Genomic DNA, 23,011 nt, shown 5'->3' on the forward strand with positions numbered 1-23,011 from the left:
ACCTTGGTCCTAATTCAATAATTAATTATTAATATAAGAAAGAACCATTTCTCTCAACACCTTGGTAGCTATTATCAACATGGAAAAATCTTTCAAGGTGACTTTGAAAGCGTCCTCTCCCCCTTCCCTCTCCTCCCCTCCCCTCCCACCCTTCTCCTCTCCTCACTTCAGGAATCTTTTCCCCTGGATCTTCACATTTATAGAGCACAGAACCCACCAAAGATCTCCAGGTCTCCTATATTGCCAGTTACTTGAGGTTTTTTTTGTTACCTATTGGCTAACCATGAGAGAGGAAGATGAAGGTAGTTGAGGGATTATTTTATTTATCTTCTGGCCTAATATTGCTCATACATTTTAAAGCTTTCCAGACTCACTAATATTTTTTGCTATCCCAAAATATACCTTACTACTTCTAATATTTACCAAAATCACTACATATACATTGATTTCCAGAAAGTTAGACTGAAGGTATGCAGTGAAAAGTGTCTGGGCCCAGAGACTTGCAGGGGCTTGAATGGAGCAGGATGACAAAGATCCAGCTGAAATTAGGAGGAAATCTATCCATCATTGGAATGTTCATAAATACCTGGGGGTGTTGGGTTACTTCTTAAGTTTTCTACTGGCTCTTTGGCTTTGTATAGACCCAGTCTAAAAGGAAGCATTTTCTTGCACTAGAGAGATCAATCAATAAATCATTAAGTCAATCAGTTAAGAATTCACAAAGTACCTAATATGTGCCAGGCAGTGTGCTAGACTCCCTTCAAATAGAACAAACTCCTATGAAAATTTTAACCAAAGTAAATAGAGACAGCAGACTGAGAACCTGATGTTTCTTTGGGCTCCACTTTCTGAGTCCTTTGGGGACAGAAACTTATTCCTTTGAATGTCTCTTTTAGCTCCTCGTTCATTAAAGACAGGATAAAAGCCAAGGACAGCCTTTGAGTATAACATTTCACTCATGCAAGGCCTAGTATAACTATAAAATCGTTTTGTGTCTATCTTATGTTCAACACATTCTAAGCCATCCTATGGGGAGATGAAGAGATTTAAAAAAAAATAGAGAGTGCCAGTTCACAAGGATTTCAAAAAGTCGAATGGCATTTAAGTTAAATGTCTTTAATGTAGCAAATTATAGTCAAGCCAACTATCATATGGTTTTTCTCCAACTTCGCCTGACTTTTCAGACTCCATCCAACATCGATAAAACCCTTGGCACCGAATCCAATGTATTATCTCTATCATCAAATGGAATAATACATAAAGCACTCTGCAGACCTTAAAATTCTATATAAATGTTAATTATTATTATTACTAGGAGCAAATGTTTCAGCCTTTGATGGGCACGTTGACTAATAGGAACCCAAGGCAGAAATCATTACAAGAGGTTTACCAGTAAAGAGGAGAACACAGCGGCATAGTGATTCAAACGATCAGCTCTGCGCCTCTGCCACCTTTTTCTCACCTACCTGATGGCCCTAATGACAGTTTTCAGTGGTGGGGTGAGGTCTTCTACTGAAACATCACATTGACATCCTTTCTCATCATATACATCATCTGTTCCAAGAGCGGTGTCAGCTGCAAGATAAAATTATGAGTTGAGTAACAAATCCTTAAAGCAAAACCAATGATTTAGAACACAACCTGCTGTTTGTCTTTAATTGAAATATCACCACTGCATAAGCCAAAAAATATAAACCTTCTAATCCAAGATGGGCAGGTGGTCTGATCTGAGCTAATATCCAGTGCCCTTGTACTGGGTGGCTCCCACATCTGGGACATTCTCTTTCTTGTCTCCCATCTCTTAGAATCCTTCCAAACCCAGTTCAGGCACCAGTAGGTTGTTCAGTTGTGTCTGATTCTTTGCGACCCCATTTGGGGTTTTCTTGTTAAAGATACTGGAGTGGCTTGCCATTTCCTTCTCTGGCTCATTTTACAGATGAGGAAACTGAGGCAATAGGGTTAAGTGATTTGCCCAGGGTCACATAGCTAGGAGGTATCTGAGGCCAGTTTTGAACTCAGGAAATTGAGTCTTCCTGATTCCAAGCCCAGCACTCTGTCCACTGTGCCACTAACCTGTCTGCACCACTGTCTACCCGAAGCCTTTTCTGCCTTCTCTACATGCCAGTCAGTGTCTCTCCCCTCAACACTCCCAAATTATTTTCGATTTGTTTTCTTCATATTTTGCAGATTTTTATATATGTTCATGTTGTCTTCCCCAGCAGATTGTAAGATTCTTGAGGTCAGGAACTTACTTTCCGTCTTTAGCAGTTCAAACACCTAGCAACATGCCTGATATATAGCAGGAGCTTTATAAGTGTTGATTCATTGATTAAAAAAAATTGGTCTCTTTGTGCTGTCATTTCCCTTCCTGTATTTCTTCACAGCAGGGTCACAAAGTTTAACACAGTATTAGATGTCTCTGGGTTGCAATAGCCTACCTGGTTGTCCCCATGCTAATCCATTCTCCACTCAGCTGTCAAATTAATCTTCCTTAATCACAGGTCTGACCATATTACCTTTTTATTCAATAAACTCTGGTGGTTCCTTGTTCCCATCAAGATAAAATATAAAATCTTTTGTTTGGTTTTTACAATTCTTCATAGCTTGGCCCCTTCCTACCTTTCCAGTTTTCTTATACCTTACTCTCCTCACATACTCTGTAATACACTGACACAGCAAGAGAGGAAGTCCGACAATTCTAAATGATTTTCTCAAGCTTTGTTGTTGTTCAGTCATTTCCAGTCATATCTGACTCGTTTGGGGTTTTCTTGGCAAAGATACTGGAGTGGTTTGCCATTTCCCTCTCCAGCTCATTTTACAGATGAGGAAACTGAGGCAAACAGACTGAAGTGAGTTGCCCAGAGTCACACAGCTAGGAAGTGTCTGAGGGCAGATTTGAACTTATGAAGAAGAATCTTCCTGAGTTCAGTCCCTGTACTCTATCTACTTTGCCACCTAGCTGTCAGTGGCAGAACTACGTCTTGAACCCAAGTCCACAGCACCGCAGCATACTATGGAAAATCCTTAAAGCAGTTCTGTGAACCACAGTGTCTTCAGAACTGGAGAGAGAGAGACAGACACAGACACAGACAGAAATAGAGAGAGAGAGAGAGAGAGAGAGGCAGAGAGAGACAGACACAGACACAGACAGATAGAGAGAGAGAGAGAGAGAGAGAGAGAGAGAGAGAGAGAGAGAGAGAGAGGCAGAGAGAGACAGACACAGACACAGACAGAAACTGACAGAGAGAGAGAGACAGGCAGAGAGAGAGAGAAAGACAGGCAGAGAGATAGAGAGAGCTGGAGACGGTAAAAATATAGGAGTACTGATAAAGTGTACATTGCATGTAACTGTAGCATGGTATGGTGGCTAGAACTCCAGCCTTGGACTGAGGAAGACCTGGGTTAATGTCCTGACTCAGACGCTTCCTAGCTTTATGACCCTGGGCAGGTGCCTGTTTTCCTCATTTGTAAAATGGTGATAATAATATCCATAGTATTTAACTTAAAAGGTTGTGAGGTTCAAAGGAGTTAATGCATATAAGGTGCTCTCTGAACTTTAAAGTGAATTATAAATGTCCGTTGTTAGTCTTGCTGTTCTCGCAGTTTACAGAGCAGAGAATCTACAGGTGGGCCATTAGGGAGTTTTTGGGAGATGCCTAAGCATTAGACCTTGACATTTTCTTCTGAGTAGATAACATATGAAACATTCTAAATATAGCATTTGAATACTATGTATAGTAAGAACTTCCCTTAAAAACTGTCAAATGCACATTCACGTCCACATTTTATCAGATTTAATACTGTAGGAAACCAAGATGTTTCTATACCCTCTTCCCTTTATTTCCTTATGTTTTGCATTAGTTGGGCAGACTCTAAGCAGGCTCCGTAATATAAGCACATGATAGACAACATTTCAAAATGAGTTTTCATTACTATTCATTTTCATAGTTACTTCAAGATACAGGTATTAACCTAGTTCTTACGTGTGAAGAAAATGCGACATCTCTTGGATCCAGCTTCTCTTTAATTTAGAGGCAGTTTAGGTGGCACAAGGGATAGAGTGCCGGGCCTGGTGAAGTCAGGAGGATGATGTGAGTTCAAATCCAGCCTCAGAGATGCCCTAGCTGTGTGACCCTGGCAAGTCACTTCCCCTCTCTTTGCCTCAGTTTGCTTGTCTATAAAATGGGGATTAAAAATAAACACCTACTTTGCAGGGCTGTTGTGAGGAACAAATGAAATAATAACCGCGACATGCTTAGCACAGTGCCTGGCACACAGTAAGTACCATATAAATGTCAGCGGTTATTATTACATGACTTTTTAATTTTTTGCTTTTGGAGGCAATCATGGTTGTAAAAGTAGTAAGTGTCTAAGGCCAGATTTGAACTCAGGTCCTACTGACTCCAGTGCCTTTATGCACTGTACCATCTAGCTGCCCTGCCATGACTTTTCACATGGGCTACTGCAATTACCTAACCAGTCTCCCCTCTTCCAGACTTTTTACTTTCTAATCCATCCCAGCTAGAGTCATCTATTTGGAACTACTGATTTAAAATCTTCAGTGGTTCCTGATGGCTAACCAAAAAAAAAAAAAAAAAAAAAGATCCAGACCTTAGTTTGACATTCGAGATCCTTCACAATCTAGTTTCAATTCAACCTTTCCAGGCAAACATAATCGATCATTCTTTACGTACTTTGTACTCCAGTCAGAACTGGGCTTTTTACTTCCTTCCCCCAAATCTGATGCTTTTGCCTTTGTTCATGTTTTTTTTTTTTTTTCCCTATGCCTAGGAGTATTCCCTCCTCAACCTGCCCTTGCACCTAATCCTTCCCCAAATTTTCACCTCGCAAGGTCCTGGTCAAATAATATCAGTTTCTCCAGAAAGCCCTGATCTCCGAGCTGGTAATGATCTCTCCCTTATCTGATATCATAGCCCTCTATCTCGTGCGCCTGTTGATTATATTCTAACTTGCATCATATTTATTCATGCGCATGTCACCTCCTCTATTGGCAGAGACCCGCCTTCTTTTATCTTGTACCTCTCCCGGTTCATTGTTTTTGTCGTTTAGTTGTTTCAGTCATGTCCAACTCTTCATTTGGAGTTTTCTTGGCAAAGATACCGGAGTGGTTTGCTGTTTCCTTCTCCAGCTCATTTTACTGATGAGAAAACTGAGGCAAACAGGGTTAAGTGATTTGCCCACGGCTGGATGTGAACTCAGCTCTTCCTGGCTCCAGGTCTGGCACTCTATTCCCTGCACTTCCTAGCCACCCAGTTCCTAGCACAGTGCATTGCGTAGTTGATGCCTAATAAATATATACTGAATAAATGAATGGACCAATGGAAAAGTGAAGTAGGTTGGGTTATAATATATGATGATGATAGTGATGATGATGATGATGATGACAATGAACTTTTATATGGTACGTTTCCTCAACACAACCCTTTGAGGTAATTAGTACAAATGTTATTGTCCTTATTTTAAAGATGAGGAAAATGAGGTTCTGAGAGGAAAGGTGACTTGTCCATGATGACACGACTAGTAAACATCAGAGGTAGAATTCAAATGCAGGTAATTCCAGTATTCTATATCTACTACTATCATACAGTCTCTTTATTTTAGATTCCAGATTTATCTACTAGGCAATACCAATGCTCAGGGAAAGTAGTCAAGGGTAAAATTGGTAGAATCTCAATCCCCTTTGGGTTGGTGCAAGGAAAGATGGTGGAAAATGCAGCCTTGGTTGTCACGGCCTAAGAGCTGAATGGAGATTCTCCCCTTCCCTTTCCCTGAAATGTGTTTGAAAACCACTAAGATACTGAAAATGCCATCTTTCTGGTTCCTAAGTACCTTGAGCAGTCAGTCCTGCTGCCCTTGATGCAATTAGTACATACATTAAGTGCTTACACTATAATCCCTAAAGACTTTAAAAAAAATCCAACAAATCCATTTGATAATCATCCATGGGTGGAAACGTTCTTTTTTAAGAAACTGAATGGTCTTTTCATCAATGCAAGGTTCAAAGACAGCTCCAAAAGACTCTTGACGGAAAAAGCTATGCACACTCAGAGAAAGAGCTATGGAGTCTGAATGCAGATTGAGGCAAACTATTTGCTTTTTTTTTTTCTCCTTTTTTGGTTTTGTTTCTTCTTTCTCATGATTCATTCCATTGGTTATAATTCTTCTTTACGAATAGACTATTATGTAAATAAGTTCAATGGGAAGGTATATGTAGAACCTATATCAAATTACATGCTGTCTTGGGGGGGCAGGGGGGAGAAGAGGGAGAGAAAGAAAATTTGGAAATCAAAAACTTGTGGAACTGAGTGTTGTAAACAAAATAAAAAATAAATTAATAATTTTTTAAAAAATGAATGCTATTTATAGCTTTTGTTTTTACATCATCTACATTTCTCATTGAATCCCTTCTGTCATCTCCTCCAAGAGAGCCATCTCTTTTAATAAAGAATAAAAAGAGAGGAAAGGAGGGAGGAGGAGGGGGAGAAAATTTGGAACTCAAAAACTTGTGGAACTCAGTGTTGTAAACTAAAAAAAAAAATTAATTAATACAAAAACTCAATTAAAAAAAAGGAAAGAAAAAACATTTAAAAATTTACCAATGTTTCAAAAAGCCAAATGTTATCTGAATTATTCTATCTCTGGTCCCCCAACTCTGCAAGGAAGCTGAGGTAGGTGTATTCTTGTATCTCTTCTTTGGGACTAAATTTGAACATTTATAATTTCTGAGTATTTAGTTTCTATTGTTTTATTGTTGATATTTCCATTCACATTGTTGTAATCATATATATACGTATACACACATTTTCCTCTTTATTTCATTTTGTATGTAAGTCTTTATATGTTTATATGTTTCTCTACACTCATCATATTTATTTCCTATAGCAGAGTAATATTCCAATACATTTATATATCACAGTTTATTTAGCCATTCTCCCGTTGGTGGGCATCTACTTTGTTTCCAGTGTTTGCTACCATAAAAATACTGCTATAAATATTTTAGTGGATATGGGGGCTTTTTGTCATTGACTTCCTTGGGGTATATACCCGGAATAAATGAATGGACCAATGGAAAAGTGAAATAGGTTGAGATATCATATCATATCATATCATATATGATGATGATGATAACAATGAACTTTTCTCAGCACAACCCTTTGAGGTAGATAGTACAAATATTATTTATTGTCCTCATTTTAAAGATGAGGAAAGTGAGGTTCTGAGAGGAAAGGTGACTTGTCCATGACCACACAACTAGTAAACATCAGAGGCAGAATTCAAATGCAGGTAATTAGACCCCATGTCCAATACGCTATGCCTACTACATCATACGGTCTCTTTATTTTAGATTCTAGCTTTATCTACTAGGCAATACCAGTGTTCAAGTAGAGAAGTCAAGGGTAAAATTGGTAGAATCTCGATCCTGGTGGAAACTTTGATTCTAAGGATAGGAAGAGTCTGATCATTCTCTTCGAATAATTCCAAATTGCTTTCCAGAATGGTTGGGCCAATTCACAGCTACGCTAACAATACACCACGACCTAATGCAGGCCCTCATCACTTCAAGCCCGGACGTGACAATCATCTGCTGGTGGGTCTCCAAATTTTGTCTCCTCAAACATTCCATCCTCCATTCAGCTATTAAATTGATCTTCCTTAAGCCCAGGACGGACATTTTTATTCAACAATCCAGTAGCTCCCTATTCCTATCAGGATAAAGTATAAAGTCCTAGGTTTGACCTTTAAAGCCCCTTCATAACCTGGTCCCTTTCTACCTTTCCAATTTTCTTATGCCTCACTCCTGTCACATACCCTGTGATCTGGTAATATAGATCTTTTTGCTGTTCCTAACATAAGACATTCCATCTCCTAACTCTGGGCAATTTCATTGGCTGTCCACCATGCCTGGAACTGACTCCTTTTTCATGTCTGTCTACTAGCTTTCCTAGCTTCCTTCAAGTCTCAGCTAAAGTCATACTTGCTGCAAGAAGCCTTTCCTAGTCCTTATTCTTAGTGCCTTCCCTCTGAGATGATCCTCACTTTATCCTACATATGTCTCGTTTGTATATAGTTGTTTGAATGTTGTCTTCCTCGTTAGACTGTGAGCTCTTTGAGAGTAGGGACTTTTTTTTTTTTGCCTTTCTATATATCCTCTGCCCTTAGCACAGTGCCTGACATATAATAGGTGCTTAATTAAATGCCTATTAGCTGACTGTATCAATGTATCCATCTTTTGCAGTCCTTCTAATATCCATTATTACCATCTTTTGTCATCTGTGTCATTTGGCTGAGTGTGAGGTGAAACCTCTGGGTTGTTTTGATTTGCATTTCTATTACTAGTGATTTGGAGCACATTTTTATATGGCTGTTGATAGTTTGAGACTCTTTTATGGATTTTTTGTTTATATTGCTTTGCCTCTTATCTATTGGGTCATGACAGGTATAGAAAGTTTTTAATTCCAGACTCTCCTCTTCTGTCCTTCAGTGTTTTCTGTCTGCCACCTATTTCACCTGTGTTGCTGCCAGGCATTGTATGCAACTAATATTAATGTTATTGGCACATGATTTGGAAGGGCAATCTATATTGCCAATAGGGTGAAATCCCTCAAAGTCATTGTTCTGTTCATTACAACAGAGTTGTTCACCATGACCACTGTCGCTGCCAAACATTGATTGAGTACCTCAATAAATGTAGGTGATACATGGAGGTGTAAGACACGCTTTCTTGTTTTCAACAGGGTAAGTTGGGACCATAAAAAGAACCTATAAAAAGTCCTAAGACTTGGTCTTAAATTGAAGGGAAATAAAAAAAGCATTCATTCAATTTCTTATCCAGTCAAGTTGGGATTTTGCTTTCAAATTTTTTAATTTTATTTGGAACTGTAGAAATTATATCCTGAATTTTGAAATTCAGGAATCAAATTGTACCTTGCCCATAGCATACTGGGAAAATAATTGCTTGGACCTTGGGAATTATTAAAGGAGTTGAAAAACTGGGATTCTGCGTCTTTCGTTGCTTCCAAAGTCCATAATTTTGCTTCCACTGCAAATTCTTTCCACTGGAATTCAAAACTGTGAATAGAAGCATGGTGGGCAGATCCAAATTATCCCCTTCCTGCCTGACTATTCCATCTTAATGTCAGTCAGTTGGTCAGTCAATAAGCATTTACTGAATAGTTCCAATGAGGGCTTAAGCACTGAGGATACAAAGAAAGGCAAAAGACAGTCCCTGATTTCTAGGAATTCACAATCTAATGGGGGGAGACGATATCCAAACAACCATGTATAATCAAGATATCTATGAGGAAAACTTGAGATAATCAGCAAAGGGAAAGCACTAGCATTAGAGGGATCAGGAAAGAGGGTGGGATTTTAGCTGGAACTTTGTTGTTGTTAATTTCTTATTAAGAATTTTTTTTTTGGGGGGGAGTCAGAATGTATTTCTGTCTGCTTCCTACATAGATTACTCTTTCCTTCTATAAGGATAGGGACTATACCTGTGATTTCATCAGTGTGGGGAACTCCCAGGTAAGGAAACTCCCTCTACCTTATCTACAATTTATACTCTTAAAGAGTTACCTAGAGCACTGACAGGTTAATTAATTTGCCCAGGACCACACAGCCAGCCAGTATGTATCAGAAGCAAAACTTGAACCTAGTTCTTTCTGACTCTGTGTCTGGCTGTCTATCCATTACGTAAGCCATGCTGCTTCTCTTTAGTCCAAGATCTCTAAATTTCCCTCTTTAGTCCAAAGGAAATCTCCCAAATCTTTTAATTAGTTTGTCTCTTTGAATTCATCAATGCTCCAAGAAAACAGGACTTCTTTCTTGCCAACGGAACCTTCCCAGAAAGCTCACTAGAGACAACATGGTGTCCTTACAAAGCAGCAGCAGCTGGTCCTGACTTATAAAAAAGCAAAAGAAATGATCTTCAGTCTCTTTAGAATTATAAGAACTGGTGGCAGCTCTCTACCATATTATCCCAAGGAGACTTAAAAAAAACCAAACCAAACCACGAAACAGCTTTAGGATAATCAATCTCTTGCATTTCAGTTCTGTCTTCTTTACCCTTTGGTATTTCCTTTGACCCATACACTTCATGCTTGGATGATTACTTCTTCTTTTTTTAAAGTAGTTACTTATCTTGTTACACATGAAAAATTCACGTCCCTTCTCATCTTGACACAGGATCAGGAGGCTGCCAAACATTTTAATTCCAGGAACTTAAATGACACATGAAATAATTCTACCCTATCACATTGCAGGAGAGTACCTTGATGTGACCATTACTTATGGTGTTGAAAACTAATTCATAACATCATGCCATGAACTACAATTCATTTTCCAAGAGCTCTTTACTTCCTCTGCTGGTTGGGTTTCTTTTACCTTCCCTCACTGCTGTCATTTCCTGACTCTTATTAAATAACATCCTAAATATAGACATCATATTAAATTCTTACCAAAGATATCTCCGACTAGAATTTAAAGTAGCTGGTTGGGCCCTGATGCATGAGCACTGTTTCTGTATGCGGTCCTGCGTCCTTGCTTAAAGCTAATTTCTCTGATACGTGGCAAATGATGCATAGTTATCAAGGGTCGTGCTAGGCTCGTTCAACTTTCCTATTTCTGTTGAGTGTACTGCCATCTTCTTGGCACCCAGATTCACAGCTTGGACATCATCTTTAATGTTTCCCTCCACATTTCCATCTCAATCTTAGTAATTCTAGCTGGAGGCACAGAGGCACATGTGAGGGGCTCTGGAAAATACTTCAGAAAATTTCTTCTGCTTTCAACTGTCCTTCTAGGTTCTTGTTGACTGATGTGGGTTTTCCAACTGTGGTTATTTGTCCCTCATTTTCAAAGAGGACTAATGATATCATGGGCGATGTCTTAACTTGCTCGTGAACTGGAATTAAGTGAGACAGAGTTGTGCAAAGTGGTCAGCCACACTCTCTTTCTAAGTCACTGAAGTCCAGTGGCAGGACAAGAATCAAGAAGATTGGCAGTGGCCCAGTATGGACCAGGATAACCTTGCCATCTTTGAAGTCTGACCAAGCTCTAACTAAGCACTCCCCAGCGACTGCTTCAGCTGCCTTCATGGCCATGGGAACAAACTGTTCTCATCTGCCCAATCGACTGGGGAAAGTCTTCACATGCTTAGAGCAGACATACCCCTAACTCACTGACAGGTTTGAGGCCTACTGGTTACCCTCAACCTAGTTTAGCTGCTGAGATGGTTTACCAGGGTGTGGCTGTTGCACATGCACACCTTCTTGGAGCCACAGGTGAGAGATGGGTGAATCAGGTGGACACCAAAGGTGGATAAGCAGCCCTGAAAAGGACTCAGCAAGCCCTCACACCAGAGGTGCTAGTCTTCTCTGAACACCCCCCCACACCCTGGATTTTCTTTCTTTTTAAAATTTTTATAAAATTATTTATTTATTTTTTTAGTTTACAACAGTCAGTTCCACAAGGTTTTCGGTTCCAAATTTTCTTTCCCTCCCTTTCCTTCTCCCTCCCCCCTCCAAGACAGCATGTAATCCAATGTAGGTTCTACATATACCTTCCCATTGAACTTATTTACATAATAGTCCATTTGTAAAGAAGAATTATGACCAATGGAATGAATTGTGAGAGAGGAGAAACGAAACCAAAAAAGAAGGAAAAAAAAAGAGCAAAAAGTTTGCCTCAATCTGCATGCAGACTCCATAATTCTTTCTCTGGATGTGCATAGCTTTTTCCATCATGAGTCTTTTGGAGCTGTCTTTGAACCTTGCAGTGATGAGAGGAGTCAAGTCTATCAAAGTTAGTCCTTACAGATACCGTGTGTCTGTAATCATGTATAATGATCTCCTACACCCTGGATTTTCTAGCTAGTCTTTCAACAGTGAACAGAACTTGAATGTCTCTTGGCTAACACACAAGATGGCTTTTTGGTGACAGTGAAAAGCATCCCTGGCAGAGAAGATAATAAAAGAGAGCAAAGTGCTATAGAATGATGAGGTGTTATAAATGGATCACTGTAAAGAAATTGCCAATCTCTCTTTCATTTGGCTTCTTCAATGCCAACTATTTCTATAATTAGGGTTTTTAAAAAGAAAAATTAATCAATACTGAGTTGGTCAACAAGCATTTATTAGGTGCTAAAGTTCCAGGGACTGTACAAATACTGGAAATACAAAGAAAGGCAAGAGCAGTCTTTGCCTTCAAGAAGTGAATTCAAATCCAGCCTCAAACACTTGCTAGCTGTGTCCCTCTGGGTAAGTCACTTAAGCTTAATCTTCCTCAGTTTCCTCAACTGTAAAATGGGGCTAATGATAGCACACACCTTTCAGAGTTGTCCTGTTATCAAATGAGATAATATTTGTAAAGCTTTTAGCACAGTGCCCAGCACATAGGGGGCACTTAGTAAGCGCTCATTTCCTTCTTTCCTTCTAGTGGGGGAGACAACGTGTAGACAACTAGGTCCACACAAGGAATGTACAGAGTACATGAGAGGCAATTTCAAAGGAAAAACAGTTGAGGAGGACAGTGAGAGGCCTCTTAGAGAAGGTACAATTTAAGCTGAGTTATGAAGGAAGCTAGGGTATTGAGGAGAGAACTCCAGGAATGAGGGACAACCAATGAAGAATGAAGATGGCAGATGCAGTGTGCCGGGTGAGGAATGCAGTTACGGTGTGTGCGGGGGAGTAAAGTCTAAGACTGGAAAGAGAAGAGACCAGGGTAGATGGGAGGGGGCCCAATTATGAAGAACTACTAAAGGGAAGGGGCAGCTAGGTAGCACAGTGGAGATGGCACCAGGCTTAGAATCAGGAAGACTAATATTCATGAGTTCAAATCTGGCCTCAGACACTTACTAGCTGTGCGACCCTGGGCAAGTCACTTAACCCTGTTTGCCTCAGTTTCTTCATCTGTAAAATGAGCTGGAGAAGGAAATGGCAAACCACACCAGTATCTCTTAAGAAAACTCCAAAATGGGGTCATGAAGAGTTGGATAAAACTGTAATGGCTGAACAACATTAGAAAAGGAAGAGGCCAGGGTAGGCTGAAAGGGGCCAGTTGTTAGCTCTTCCTACTCCCAGAAATGACTTTGTACATATTTTATATCTTATTACGTGTGCATGTGTTATTTTCCCTAGGAGGAGGTAAGATCCTTGAGGTCAGGAATTGCTCATTTTTCTTTGTTTTCCCAGCTCACAGCATAGTGCCTGGCACATAAAAAGTGGGTAATAAATGCTTGAAGAATTGATTTGAATGTCCTTTTCTTTGTGTACAGTTTCCCTATTCTGATACGTGATATATAACCTGCCATGCATCCAATAATTCTATAGTCTTTTTTTTTAAGGAAGTATACAAGTGAAATTTCTATTTTGCAGACAAAGATACTCTTAATAAAATCTGATACACAAATATTTAGATTATCAAGGTTTCTGCCACTAGCACTTTACTTCAGGGTCCTCTTGGAGTGGGGACTTGGGGACCTTCCTTTTATAGTAGGGGTTTTTAACCTAGGACCCACCATGGATAGACTTTGCAGGGAGGAGTCCTACAAACTTGAATAAAAAACAAAACCTATTACATCTCTATTCTCACTGACTTCTGAAATTGAGCATTTCCTTCAATTTTGGATGTAATGAAAAATTCAATGAAAAATTATTTAGAAGGGGTTCGTAGGCTGCAAAAGGGGTCTATGACAAAAGAAGTTAAGAACCCCTATGTTAGGGTATAACTGGAATAACTGGCTGAGTGACTTTTCTGAATTTTGAAACTTTCCCCCCCTTCTACTCATATGCTAAATTTTCAAAATTTTTCTTTTTCCCCAATGGCAAAGTAACAGTTATTTCTTTTTGTCCAGTGGCAAAGTTAAGTTAGTCAATGAAAATATTTAATAGAGCACAAAACGTTTACATGAAGAAAGTTACTCAAATCCTTACTCTATTGCACACTTTCATTCCATCTTTGAAAATTAATACTTATGTGACTTGGATAAGGTACTTAGCTTCCCCAGGTCTCAGTTTCCCCAACTGTAAAATACTGGAGTTGGGTTTGATGGGGTTGGAGGTCCTGTGTCCTTCTACTCTTGCTTTCTTGTACCCTCATGATGCTATTTGATGAACAGAAGGCATCTTTTAAATTAGTTGTCTGAGAAGTTGGAATTCTGAGAACACAATGAATATACACTCATTGATGGAATCCTACTGGTATTCCCAGCTGCCCTGTTCTGCAGACCCAGAGCCTCCTGAGCTCTACTGCCTCCACTGGAAGATAAAGGTAGTGATTTAGAAATTGGTATTTTAACCAACTGACCTTTGGTGTTACCTTTCACGGCGCAGTGGATAGAGGGCTGGACCTGGAGTCAGGAAGACTCATCTCCCTGAGTTCAAATCTGGCCTCAGACACTTATTAGCTGTGTGACCCCTGGACAAAGTCACTTAACCCTGTTTGCCTCAGTTTCCTCATCTATAAAATGAGCTGGAGAAAGAAATGGCAAACTACTCCGGTATCTTTGTCAAGAAAACCCCAAATGGGGTCATGAAGAATTGGACACGACTGAGATGACTGAGCAAAAAAGAATTTATCCCATACTCAAGGGCACGTCAGTGGCTTAGTTTTAGTTGGACAATTGTGAATAAACATTCACAGAATTTTTTTTTTTGTTGCTTTACTGTACAGGAAAGTTTTCAACATTGTGGGGGTTATAAATACATTCTTTGTGGACCTTTTGGACAAACATCTACTTGACATCAATGGGACTGTATAAGGAAGGACCATACCCTGAAAGACACAAAATTTCATAGCCAGTGGTTTGCTCTGGGTGTTAGTGCCTGAAACAAAAATATATATTACATGATCAAGATATATACTCTATATAATATATGTATATATTACATATACATATATGTACATGCATTATATATAATGTTAAATCATTATATAACATATAAATATATAATATATTACATATGATATAAATACTGTACATACTTTATATTATATAATAATATATAGTATATATAAATATATAATATTTAGATTATATGTACTATATAAAATATATAGTATATTGTAATATATAATGTATATTATATAGTATATGCATATGTATATGCACATATATGTATATATGTGCACATATATGTACACACATGTATACATGTATACAATATACACATGCAACACACACACATCTATCTATCTATCATCCATTTATATATCTGTCTATCTATATATATCCAGGAATACATACTAAATGACCAGGAATGTGTTTGCTATTTCAACAAAAATTGCATAGGTAATGTATACATAAATATTAAAGTGAATCCTGTTTTAGTTTTACAAATAATACTTAAGTTTTTAGGATTTTTCCCAGCAAGTGTTTTTCTAATTGGCATTTTCAACACACTTCTCCATGGCTCTAGTGCAAAGCCTCTTCATGCTCTCACCTATGACTATATGATTGAGAAGAGCCCCAAGCAAAAGGGCAGATAAGACAGGTTATGAACTTTGAGTCCATTGGAAAATTTATGAATCTTAGGAAAGACTAGTGCTTGACAGTGACCTGGTCAAAGGTATTGGAATTGAACCATACAGCTACAGCCCATGCATACCAGCCAGATTCCAACACACAATGCTTCATCTCCTGTCTACATGTATGTGCACTGGCTGTCTCTCATGCCTGGAATACTCTTCCTTCTCACTCTTACCTCTTGGAATCCCTAGTTCCTTCAGGACTCAGTGTAAAGCACCTCTTTCTTCAGGAGGCTCTTCCTGGTTTCCTGGAAACCTACTGCTAGCACCTTCCCTCTAATGTTACTTAGGCTTGTATCTATATGTACATATATGTATCTATGCATATTAAGCATGTATGTATATAAATATTGTTATATATGGATATATTCATGTGCAAAAATTTATGTATGCACATACAAATGTGTATATACACAATACATCCACATGTTGTCTCCCCTAGCAGAACATAAGCTCTTTAAAGACAGGCATTGAGAGAGGATTCTGGGAAGATGGCAGAGTAGGTCAGAAAATTCCAAGCTCTCCTGGGGTTCCATGTCCTGGGGTTAGTTGGTTTGAGAGGCTGCCTTCACCCCAGCCACTGGAACTTTTTACCCTGGGATAGTGAGGGGAGTTATGTGTTTGAGGTCAGGAAGATTGAGGGAACCTCTGCTGATGAGGAATGCCAGACCCAGCTGTGCTGCAAAGAGCAGTGGGGGCGAGAAGGAACCAGCACACGCAGGGTGAGCGCAGAAGCAGTGAGACAGAGAGCCCCTGGCTGTGGGCACTTACAGGAGGTTGGAGGTTTGGCTTTGGTTCCAGGCTAGAAGGGAGAACTGGAGATCTGGGGCAAGAGGTGCCATTTCCCATACCCCAGGGCTAGAGGTGATTACAAAAATCAAGCTATTACCACAAAAAATGCACAGGCAAAGGAGAAAGAATCCAACCATAGAAACCTATTATGGGAATAGAGATGACTGGGGTTCATCTTCAGAGGAGGATAATGAAGTAAAGAAACCCCTAAAGAGCAACATCAAATGGTCACTTGCCCAAAAAGAATTTATAGAAGATCTTAAAAAAAGACTTTAAAAATCAAATGACAGAGATGGAGGAAAAACTAAAAAAAAAAAAAAATCCAAGAAAAACAAGAATGTTATGAAAGGAAAGTCAACCAATTAGAAGAGGAGATCCAGAATCTCAAGGAGGAAAATGACACCTTGAAAACTAGAATTGGGCAAAGTGAAGCCAGGGAAATTATAAGACATCAAGAAATAATTAAACAAAACATGAATAATGAAAAAATAGAAGAGAAAGTGAAACATCTTAGAAAAACAACAGATTTGGAGAATAGATCAAGAAAAGAAAGTATAAAAATAAACAGACTAACTGAAAGTTATGATCAAAGAAAGAATCTTGATCCAATAATACAAGAAATAATTAATGAAAATTGTCCCAAAGTGTTAGAACAAGGCAGGGAAGTAGAAATAGAGAAAATCCATCGAACACCACTTAAAAGAGATACTATGAGGAAAATTCATAGGAATATCATAGTCAAATTCTGAAACCCCCAGCTCAAGGATAAAATGTTAAAAGCATCAAGATTAAAACAATTTAAATATGATAGTGCCACAAGTAGAATTACACAAGACCTAGCAGCAGAGACATTAAAGGACCACAGGTCTTGGAACACAATATATCAAAGAACAAAAGACCTGGGTCTCCGGCTGAAAATATCATACCCTTCGAATTTCAGTATTACCTTGAATGAAAAAAAATGGACATTTGACAAACCCTCAGACTTTCAAGACTTTGTTAAAAAAAAATACTCAACTCAATAGAAGATTTGACGTACAAGAAACAAGAGAAACATAAGGTACACACCAAAGACTGACTATAAGGGATTCATAAGGACAGACTGTTTACCTTTTATATAACATAAAATGTAAAATGTATGTCTGAGATTCTTATTAATATTGTCGAACTCATAAGAAAGAGGGGGATAAACCTGACTATGATATGAGTTTAAAAAGTAAAACCATTTAGAAACAGCTAAAAAAGAGTATTTTATACAAAAGTGGTACAAGAGGAAGAAAGGATATAGAGAATTTAGATGGCGGAGGAGGGTTGGTAGTTCTGGTAACCTACTTTCATTGGGAATGGGTTTAAGAGGGAACAACACATACATGTTTAGAAGAGTATAAAAGTCTTTTAAATTTATGAGAAATAAAATGGTACAGGTATAGTGAGGGGGGAGAGGACAAGGGAGGGATTAGGATGAGAGAGGGATTTTTAGAGGGGAGAATGAGGGAATGGGTAAAGGGAATTTAGATTAATGGGAATGGGAGGATAGGGGAGGGATACTTAGAGGGGGGAAGGCAAGTAATAGGAAGGCAATGTAGCAGGTAGAAGTAAAGTAGAGGAGGCAGGAGGGATAGGAAACAGAAGATAAGTACAAACAAAAAACAAAAATCAGGAGTAGAGTATGTTTGGGAAAGTATATGTCTACATACGTATGTATATATCCGTATGTGTGTATATCTAAATTATATTGTAGCCTTCTGGAGGGTGGGGGGAGGGGAAAAGAACAAAGTTAAAAAGTTCACAGTAGAGAACAAAAGAAAACATAAGGAAGCAAAGAAAAGATGGACAATTCTCAACACAAGGTGTATCATTTATCATACAGGCTTTCTTGAAATGAAAATTTATTGTTACATATTTAGAATCCTCTCCTATGTTCTGCTATGCACATGACATGCTTTTTTTTCTTTCTTTATGTTTAAGTTTCAATATTTAAGTTTATGATATGTTTTTGTTTCTTTTCTCTATTTTGTATTTGTGTTCTGATAAAATAAAATAAAAAACTTTAAAAAAGAAGAGAGGCATCATTTCAATTTTGTCTTTGAACCTCAGCACTTAGCACAGTGCCTGGTACATAGGAGTACTTAACAAAATGCCTGTTGATTGATCACAGAAATATAGCTAGAACAGATCATAGACTCATTTAATAGAAGAAGAAACTGCCCAAGATCACACAATTAACTCATGAAAATGCTTAATGAGGCACAGGTCTACAAAGGGAAAGGTTCTTAAATCCTAACTGTATTACAAACTGTCATATAAACCAAATGTCTATTCATGATGCTATTTGAGGAAATATGAATGGAGAGAAACTTTTATTTTAATTAAGCTGTCCAACAAGCAAGAATTCTGAGGTAGAATTCAAACCCACGACCTCTGACCGCTAATCTCACACCCTTTCTGTTGTACCACTCTGATTCCCAACCAGTAACTTGGTCAACTGTTATTAATATAAATTTTAGGTGGTGGGGAGAAGAGGGAAAGGGAACAAGCATTTATAAGTATGTGTAGGCACTATATGAAGCATTTTATAAATATTATCTCATTTGATTTTCAGAACAACTCTGGGAGGTAGGTGCTACCATGACTCTCATTTAACAATGGATGAAACTAAGGCAGATTAAGGTTAGTGACTTGCCCAAGGTCAAAGAGCTAGTCAATGTCTGAGGCCAGATTTGAACTCAGCCTTTGTGACTTTAGGCCCAGGGTTTCTATCCGCTGCCCTGACTCACTGCCACTCAATTTTAGCAGAATTCCAAATGGAAAAAGTGGATAGACTAATGATATTACTATGACATTTGTGGACATAGTCCCACCAGAATGCCACTTTTATATCATGTTCTGCTGACATATTTAAAAGAAAATGGTGGCTGGCAAATGAAGAAGAAAAGAAATGTCCTGAGCTCATGTGTGTAGACTGCATGCTTGGTATCAGCAGTCTTATGCAGAAGAGTTTTCAAAGGGAAACCACAATTCTAATTTATTACATACATTCATAAATTACTGTGAGGAGAGGCAGAACGGCATAGGGTATAACAATAACAGCTAGCATTTATAATGTACTTTACATTTTTTTCAAAGCACTTTATATGTGTTATTTCAGTTGATGCTCAAAACAACCGTATAGGGTAGGAGTTCTATTATGCCCATTTTACAGATGATGCAATTGAGAGAGGTTAAATATTTGAGCCAGCATTCAAACTCAGGTCTTCTTGGCTCAGATAAATTGCCAATCTGTACCCATGAAGAAAGTTTCCATACAGGGAATTCTATATAGTAATGAAATTATAGGTGTGCACCAACTGATAATTATTGTGATAACTTTAATTCTTAAAAATTTATCATAGGCAATAGGGTTAGTATCACTGATGTAGATGCAATTATAGTATTTTTACTATGTAAATTTATTAATTCAGAGATAATTAATATAGAAAGTACTGTTAGTTTACCATAAAATTACTGTGAGAGGGAAGCTTAGTGTAGTGAACAGAGTATGGAACTTGGAGACCTGATTTCATTTCCCAAAGCAAATCTGAGCCTCAGTTTATGCATATGTAAAGTGGATATAATTTTACTTTTACTACCTACCTTACGGGATTATTGTGAGGATCATCTTTTATAACCTTAAAATACTACATAAAAGGAAACTTTCATTATGTCAGTTCTGGGCAGTTGGAGGTTCTTTAAGTACTAGAAGGGGCAGGGGTCTTATGAGTCACCCTGAGACTTTAAAAAGCCACTGAATTATTCATCTCAGCTGTCCTCGTTTTCCATTTAAGTTTTTCACTCTAGTCAGCCTGTCCTTGGTCCTAACTTCAACTTCCTTTCTTGCATTTTAGTGTCTGACATATATAACAGAACACTTTTTCATATGTCAATATATGTATGTGTGTTTTTGGGTCAGTGTTGGGACATGGGAAGCAAATAGTAGGGACAAGTGACATGAGGGAGACCTAACAATTGTTTAGGCTTCTGAAGCTTTAGAAATATATAAAAATAGTAGGAAAAAAAATATTGGCCTAGGAATCAGGAACCAGGGGTTGCTGTACTGTCCATCAGCTTGAATCCGGGAAAGCCATCTAATCTGGAGGAGTCTAGCACTCATCTCTAAAATGAGGATATTGGGTTACATGCATATTAGATTCCCTCCTAGATGTAAATTTTTGTCTCTCTTTTTTTTTGGAGTGGGGAAGGCAAAGTAATTGGAGTTAAGTGACTTGCCCAAGGTTACACAGCTAGTAAATGTATCAAGTGTCCAAGGCTGGATTTGAACTCAGGTCCTCCTGACTCCAGGGCTGGTGCTCTACCTCTTGTACCACCTAGCTGCCCACTAGATGTAAATTTTTGGGATCCTATTGGTCCCCCCTGCCCATGATCAAAGTGGGGTCCCAGAGAATCTGCCTAGGTTGGAGAGATTGTTAAGCTAAGTATTTTCTCTCAATCACAAATACACTGACAATAATTCAAATCAAATAAAGCTTTAAGACATGTGACACAGGAAAAAGGATGAACCTAAAACAACATATTTTATAGATACAGTAATAGATTCTCAGAGAGCCCAAGTTGGTCCTTCTACTAGTATACACTACGTGGTTCTCTCTATGGTGTTAAAAAATCTTTGCTTGTTTAGCTTTCTCTTTGAAGGAGACCATCAATGGAGTTGTGAACTGGTCCAACCATTCTGGAGAACAGTTTGGAACTATGCCCAAAGGGTTATAAAACTGTGCATGTACTTTGACCCAGCAATACCACTATTAGGTCTGTATTCCAAAGAGATCAAGGAAAAAGGAAAAGGATTTATATGTACAAAAATATTTGTGGCAGCTCTTTTTGTGGTGACAAACAATCGGAAATTGAGGGGATGCCTGTCAATTGGGGAATGGCTGAACAAGTTGTGGCATATGATTGTAATGGAGTATTATCATGTTATAAGAAATGACAATGGAGGTGGTCTCAGAAAAACATGACAACAGCCTACATGAACTGATCCAAGATGAAGTGAGAACAACTGGGAGATGGTTGTGCACAGTAACAGTACTGTTGTAATGATGATCAACTGTGAAAGACTTGGCTGCTCTGATCAAGAGAATGATCAAAGACAATTCCAAAGGAGTCATGATGAAAAAATGCTATTCACTTCCAGAGAGACAACTGATGACCCCTGAGAGCAAATCAAAGTATAATTCTCTCGCTTTCTTGATTTTCTTGCTTTTTTTTTGAAATATGGCTAATACAGAAATATGTTTTGCATGAATTCATATGTATAACTGATAGGTTGCTTGCCTTAGTGGGTGGGGGAGGGGTGGGAGAGAGGGAGAAAATTTGGAACTCAATGTAAAAAGAAAAGAACCTTACAAATAAAGAAATAAATAATGATTTTCAAAAGATTTCAAAAGAAAGAGATCATTGAATCTAGAACTGAAGGGGATGCTTTTGACCTGAGGCACTGCTGACATATAGGTTCCAGGGCCAGGTAAATTTTTCTGAAGCTATACTTAGCAACACCGGAGTGGAGAGCTAGGACTGGTAACCTTTGCCATGCATCTTTACAATTATTCACAGGTCTACTGTTATTAGACTTGCTGAAATATATTTTTTACTTATAATAATCTTTGAGTGCATAGTTTACCATAGAGAATTTTAGCAGTCATTCCTATTAGTAAAACGAGTGGAGGTAGAGTGAAATAAGTGGGAGATATTGCCCTAGCGGTCCCCTATCTTTTAAAAGATTGAATCTCCCCATCTTTCCCAGGCTGACAGTGTAGATGGGCTACTCATGGGCTGATCCTACTACTGATTGGCATGGGAGCATTGACATGCTCCATTTATGACCTGTAACAGTTTGCCTCTCCTTGGGAAACCTGGTGGCTCCCTCTTTGGAGGTGGTAGCACTCACCATAACGATTCCACACTCAGTGAAGACACCTGGTTGGCTTAGCCCACTACAGCCCAGAACTCCTGAAGTCAAATGATCCATTAATAAATACCTAGGATTGCAGGCATTCATCATTACACCAAACCCTGCTCTTCTTTAGGAGGTGGCCAAAGCTTGTTTTTTTTTACAGTAATAATTTCATTGTAAATAATAATTCATAATTATCCCTTATGACTGCGTTGCCTCAGGAATTCCCACTTGTTTTTGCTTTTTTTTTTTTGACAGGATTTTCGATTTAATCCTGGAGAAGAAATTCCTTCTCCCAATGCAGATTGCACCTGATCTGCAATTTACAGATTCAGTGTTTCGTTGGGGGCACTAAGAGGCTAAGTGACTTGTCTGGGGTTACCCAGCCAGTGTATGTCAGAGGCAAGGCTTGAACCTGAGCCTTTCCGATTTGAATCAGGTCTCTATCAATGACATCAGAGGTGTCAAACATGTCTACAACAGTCCCTGGTGTGGCCTGGAATCAGATTAAAATATAATTGGGAGATATTTACAAAAGAAATAAAAATACAGTAAAATGTAGTGATATTATACTATGTGGTTAGTTATATTAATTATAAATGATTATACGATTATTATATTAAGTATAATTAATTATAATTTGTGGTATGCTATTTGGTCAGTCAATATGAAGCTCACAGGGATCCTTATGTACAGTTTAGTGGCTCTTGTTTCTATTTCAATTTG

General features: G+C 38.4%; 1 protein-coding gene across 1 annotated transcript in view; it reads right to left on the reverse strand.

Moving 5' to 3' along the window:
• KCNQ5 (potassium voltage-gated channel subfamily Q member 5) overlaps positions 1 to 23,011 on the reverse strand; it is a 715,330-nt gene that overhangs the window by 41,027 nt on the left and 651,292 nt on the right. Inside the window, exon 11 of the mRNA XM_036768782.1 lies at positions 1,467 to 1,575. Coding sequence (XP_036624677.1) covers positions 1,467 to 1,575 — 109 coding nt within the window. The remainder of the gene's footprint in view (positions 1 to 1,466; positions 1,576 to 23,011) is intronic.

The sequence above is a fragment of the Trichosurus vulpecula genome, chromosome 7 (assembly GCF_011100635.1).
Source record: "Trichosurus vulpecula isolate mTriVul1 chromosome 7, mTriVul1.pri, whole genome shotgun sequence".
In the NCBI taxonomy this organism is placed as follows: Eukaryota; Metazoa; Chordata; class Mammalia; order Diprotodontia; family Phalangeridae; genus Trichosurus; species Trichosurus vulpecula.